At 36.6% G+C, this 6,139-nt stretch overlaps 1 protein-coding gene and 1 pseudogene across 1 annotated transcript; both read right to left on the reverse strand.

Annotated features, from left to right (window-relative positions):
• Window positions 1-352: 352 nt before the first annotated feature.
• Window positions 353-1,759, reverse strand: LOC127726985 (uncharacterized; annotated as a pseudogene).
• A 2,017-nt stretch (window positions 1,760-3,776) lies between these two features.
• LOC127726986 (uncharacterized) lies at window positions 3,777-5,511 on the reverse strand. The gene is made up of 3 exons (XM_052234358.1): window positions 5,497-5,511; window positions 4,001-4,432; window positions 3,777-3,857 (listed from the first exon to the last, which is right to left on the reverse strand). Exons 1-3 carry the CDS (start codon window positions 5,509-5,511, stop codon window positions 3,777-3,779), a joined length of 528 nt encoding a protein of 175 aa, XP_052090318.1.
• Window positions 5,512-6,139: the final 628 nt, after the last annotated feature.

Below are 6,139 nucleotides of genomic sequence, written 5' to 3' on the forward strand. Positions count from 1 at the left end.
ATATATATATTTATACGAGTCTTAATTGAAAATGACGTTCAAACATATCATTGCGTTGGATAAAACGTTGCGTTATATATATATATATATATATATATATATATATATAAATATTTGTATATCACAAACAAACAACAATCTGTCAATAATAGGCGATTAACTCCCTTATGTCACAATGATATAGACCATGCAATCAATTAAACGCGGGACTCAAATCGTCATATTGAGAATGGGAATCAAAAAATAACTGAGTAGCATTATTATTCTGATAGTTTACGGACTTTGCTAAATTACATGCAACATGACTTGCATCTTTTACAGTGCTCGCCCTAGTATAATAATAAGCCATTCTCTAAGATTTCCAGCCTACATGGTTCATTACACCCTGTGTATTAGCATTATTATCAGAAAGTGCAAGCATGATAGCACATCCAGCTCTCATGCTGTGTGGAGTTTCGCCTTCAAAAATACCAAGTGTGATGAGGTAACCCCTGAAAAGCTTATAGATAGAAGAATACGACACATGATTTTCGAGCACTCTACCCGATTCTGTAATTATTCTAAATAAATAGCCAGTTTTCAGGGAAATTACGTGATTTTTCGTGAATGTATAATATGACTCAAGCCCAGAAACAGGACAAACAATTTTATCATCACATCTTTTCAGAAAAAATATGTTTCATTTATTTGATCCGCCACGCAGTGTTTTCCCAAATATGTGATTGAAAACATACCACTATCATCATCCAATTCCTTAACTTCTTGTGATAAGACATCACTCGCTCTATCACCTGCGAAAAACTGTAATTTCAAAAGAGATTGATCTCTTTGCAAAACAATTTTTTCCCGCAAAGTAAGGTCAGATCTATTTAATTCCTACTAATATAGACGGCTATCAAACGGACTTTGTTTATAAAAATAGGTTATGCTTGTTTTGGTACAATATGGGCTCTAGCTTGTTCTTCCCGAACTGCTTTTAAATATCCTCTTACTGGTTCCGAAGCAGCGGGGTTGCCCACATTTAAAGCTGCAAGTTCTGCCTCTGCCGACGGACTCGAATATATCAGTAAGATATGAAATTAGGTTTTCAACAGTTTCTGAAGCCAATCGAAAAGGGCAAAGACATCTTGTAACACCTTTTTACCCAAATTGATGCACGATTTAACGTGAATTTATGTTTGACCATTACTATCTTTCCAAACTAGAAATCTCTTAACATCGTGAGGAGAAACTGTATCAAGACATGGCTTATGAGGTAATATATCTAAAAAATCTAAAAAAAACTTTCTTGAAGAGATTTTTCCTCTACGATGGGATGACTTGATTTACTGGTTATGGAGATACATAATTCTGTCATCAATTCTTTTCAGATCAACAACCACAACCTGAAATATTTCATTATGAAAATGATAACCTATACGCAACTAAAGTCCACATCAAACCTCTATTATCTAAGATGTAACCTTTTTTTGGAGGGCACTTCAATGATTCCCTTCTGACCTTTAAATCCGAGAACAAAAGAAGATATTACATGGTGTTTTATAATAGGTTACAATATCGGTGCTTGATCACACAAAGGTGTGATAAAAGTCTTGCACGCTGTTCTTTTAAAAAAGCTAAAACCAGGAAAATAATGTTTATAGGCGGGTAAACGTAAGGATTCGTTTCTAATGAAACATCTTGTGCAAAATAAATTTACACCTCCTGACAACGGAGAAGGTGCTAGAGTAAAATGTTTGAGTTTTTCACCTGACGTCATCGTCTAAGCATTAGAATAAAGTGACATTAGGCCAACAGTATGTGGTCTGTAAGTATTTTTCTAGTATGGACCAACTAAAGAGACTGATCGAGAGGGGGCATCCGCCACATTGAGAGAAGATGGGATGTACTGTAAACGAAGATCGATTTTATTTTCGAATACCAGCATAAATAAATCCTTCATGATGTCATTAAATAATTTGTCTCTACCTCCCTGATTTTCCCATACGGCAATAACTGATTTATTATCCGTTAAGATATCGAAACGATAATTGCACACGATGGAACCTAAAGATTTAATTGCTTTGATAATGGCATCTGCCTCTTTCAGGTGAATAGGACGCTCGTCATCATTTTTCCAAAAAAAAACCAAACTGTAAACCCTGTTTTTCCCCCGTAATAACTGAAACCCCATATTTGTATAATAAAGCATCTGTTGCAATAGTCAACTGCTTGTGTAATTCGAGTCTCCAAGGCGTAACACCCTTTCAATTATCTAAAAAATTCCAGTGTACGATCTCCCTTTTCAGGTCACCACTAATGTTTACATCACGTGAGTTTTTAATGCCGCTTGAAATAGCTGCGTTGACCTCTCTGCAAATAATTTTGCTGCCGGTATAGCTAAGATCATTGACACACATTTGCCTGCAAACCGTTGCAAAGTCTTTACGCTGACCTTCACAGATTTCAAAACAAGGTCTCTTAATGCGATAAACGATAGTTTCTTATCTGACGTCAAATGAAAACATTTTTGTTCTGAGTCAATAAAGAAACCTAAAAATTTTATAGTCTAGGAAGGGTTAAATCTACTTTTTTAATGAATAATGTGTAACCTAGTCTAGTAAGTAATTCCACTAAAGCATAACTGATTGTGTTTATATTTCAATGGGGAAGGTCAGGCTTATCAGATGCAATTAATAGCCGATCATCAATGTATAGTAAAGTCAAGATATCAAGCTTCCTGAGGAATGACGTAACTTGCATACCGATTGATTGATAAATAAAAGCGGAAGCTTTCCAGCCGAAAGGGAGTACTGTATACGAAAAAACCAAGCCTTCAAACTGAAAACCGAAATCTTTACATGATCGTAGCCTTATTTGTCACCCAACGCTATCATTTCAACTCTTTCCAAAACCATTCGGGGTACATGTTTTAGATTTTCTAATTGAAACGGATTATCTTTGATCCATAGGTTATGAAAGCGTTCATCGTGACAGAGTCGAGGTTTACTCGGCTCTATTGTCAAAGGCATGATTATACGAAGCAACACACATTCTCCCAGCTTTCCCCAGAGTCGTATCGAATCTGATTTTAACCGTTCCGTAATCTCTTTCTCAATAAAAGGTATAAATAATCGGCATGAAGAAGAATTATGAAAATAAGCTTTTGGTGGTATCTTTCCTTCATAAGATTTTCCTTTAAAATTGCCTTTAAAATGTTTAACAAAATCATTTACGTCTACACCGTTGGTTACCCAACCTTTTATTTGTAAAGGAAGATCGTCGCCGAAATGTTTCAACCATTCATCGCTATTTTGATTAATTCCACCTGATACAAACTGTCAGGATCTCGAATAGGAATTTTTTCTATATCTGAATTCAAAATATCAATCGTAATATGGTGGACTGCATTTGCTGGCTTGTCTCCATCCAACGTTGCCCATGTTGGGTGCATCCTTATATGTTGCAAGGCACTACGAGGATCAAACTGAACGTTTTTCTCCCATTCCGGAGTAGAAAGGTACGGAAAACCAGAATTCTTTATATTCACATCCAGGAATACAGAATAAATTTCTATACCAAAATGTATACAAATATAATGGAAGCAAGCAACTTAGGTAAATAAAGAAAAGGGACAAGCTTAGCACCTGCAGTCCACGTGGTCTAAAGATCACTAGGGAATCAGTGTCCCCAGACAGAGACACAACTTAAAAAACTACAAATTATGATTTAAAGCACTAATTAATGAAAAACTAGATATAAAAAATGTTACAAACTAGATACAAAACTCGATAAAATTATTTTCCCTTAGCGTTTTTCATATTCTCACAATCCTTCACAGTTGAATTACAGAAGAAACAATTTCCTCTCACCCGCCACTGGCCATTTCTTGGGCTAAATCTTCTAGAGCTTTGATTATGGTACATACTAGTACTAAAGGGAAACATTCTCTGATGCCATCCAGTAGGCATACGAGGCATGAAATAGTTAGCTTACATGTAGCAGGAGGGTAAGCATTAGCCAAGGGTGAAGTGGTTTCCATTTTTTCAATATGATCAACTTTATTCCCTGTGATCATTTGTTCCACTTCCTTCTCCTTCGGACATTTTGCCATAACTTTTCCTACTAAATCAGAAGCTTTCCCCCCTAGTACATTCAATGTTAGAGTGGCAACATTTATCGACCCCTGATGTTTCTGTGCTTGTCGCGCTAATTCGTCGAATGTTTCTGCATCATCATCGTTTTGCCTTCTCGCCTTTTTTGCCAACTCGTCAAGACTAAGGAGAATTAGAGGCTCACTAGGGTTTGCCTGTAAAGCTAAACTCCTCACCTTATTTTTCAACTCTTTTACGTTATCCTCCTTTGACTTTTCTAGATCTGCTGCTCTTCGTACAAGATCATGATTCTTCTTTTTCTTCTTAAAGGGGGACGGGGGGTCTTCATCTCCCGAATCCTACAATCAATAATAATGTGTATTTAATGTCCCATAAAAACATTGATTACTATCATTTTCATTTGTAATTATATCAAGTGTGCTTAATCATAATAAACCTTAGGGGGAAATATCATAATTGTTAGAAACATGAAAAACAAAACCGGGCATGTAACCTTGAAAAAACATCGAAATTACATCTGTTTTATTTTATGTACACGTACACAGCTGTAGAACGAAAACAACAGATAAATCTAAAGAGGGTGCTGCGGCTTCACGTGTAAGCAAATTCTCAGCTGATAAAGGAGGTCACTAACCGGTGACGCTCTACAAGGTCGTACTATTGAAGAAGGTTTCCACTAAACTCTAGATAAAATATATTTATTTACCTCGTTTTCTACATGACGCAGGCCCTCCCTCGTCTGTTGCCTAATCTAGCTAGTGTGACCGTTACATGTAGGAGTTTCTTCAAGTTATCCCCAGGTGCAGCCGCAAGCTCTAGTATCTGCGCTGCATCCCCCCCCCCCCCCGCCCCACCCCCCCCCCCCCCCCCCCCCCCCCACGTAATACTCGTTAAAATGACGTTTGCAGTCATCTTCTGATAAGTCCTCTGTACGAACTTTTACTCTCCCTAGCTCTGTCTTTGGGGAAATTCTAAAATCCTTAAACTTTTCAAGGAGCTTCAGACCCATATTATTAACCGATTTTAAATCATGCCTCCTTTTTATTACCGTGGCAGGTGGCATCTGAAACAAAAGGAATAGCCCATTCAAAAATGTGGTATTGTTATAGTACATAGCATAAACAAAGTATATTCTTATCTAAATAACATGTTATCGTCCTGAATATGCAAGTACATATAATATATATGACTAGGCGTTCAGCAACTTGTAATCAATCAATCAGTTTATCAATCGAAGAAGACGTTGTTTATGCGTCAATGAAAAAACTACTAATTAAACTATTGCTGGCGTCAATCAATCATATATTCAATAACATGAGATGTGGGGAATATGGCAATGAAACAGCAACTAGAGTCAGACCATATATGCTTTTATAGAGTTTAGTAGGACGTCCATTTTTACTGCACTTGTAGGCATTTTATTTAGAGGCCAGTTGAGGTCCGCCTCCGGGTGCGGGATTTTCTCGCTGAATTGAAGACTCATTGGTGGCCTTCGACTGTTATCTGCTCTTTGGTCGGGTTGTTGTCTCTTTGGCATATTCGAATTCCCCATTTAAATTCTCAATTTTATTTGCACATTGGTTTTTTTAACATTTGATTAGTAGTCAATTGGGAAATCCTTGATAAGAGATTTTCATACACGACTTCGAAAAATTGAATCTTTACAAGATGATGCTTTGAATGACAATGCGATTATTGTGAAAACGAAAGCAAATCCATATCTATTAGCAAGCATAGTTCATCATATAATGACGTTGTTATCTTGTTGAACTGATTATATTCGGTTTGTAATATAACTTGATTTTACTAATTAGATTATTTTTTGGAAAGTAGATTCTCATTTAACATCATTTAGGTAAAATAATATAACATTGTCACCTGGTCTCACATATCCGCTTGATTGCCTACACCTATTGTTTTATTCGAGCGTCACTGATGAGTCTTTTGTAGACGAAACTCGCTTCTGGCGCAAATACAAAATATAAATCGTGGTATCTATGATGAGTTTATTTACAACCACTGGGTCGATGCCATAGCTGGTGGGA

This window comes from Mytilus californianus, unplaced genomic scaffold, assembly GCF_021869535.1.
Source record: "Mytilus californianus isolate M0D057914Y unplaced genomic scaffold, xbMytCali1.0.p SCAF_19, whole genome shotgun sequence".
Taxonomy (NCBI): domain Eukaryota; kingdom Metazoa; phylum Mollusca; class Bivalvia; order Mytilida; family Mytilidae; genus Mytilus; species Mytilus californianus.

Coding starts and splice junctions, on each gene's coding strand:
- LOC127726986 (XM_052234358.1), bottom strand. Junction 3,858..4,000: donor TGGAAACCACTTCACCCTTG/GCTAATGCTTAC, acceptor AGAAATGGCCAG/TGGCGGGTGAGAGGAAATTG.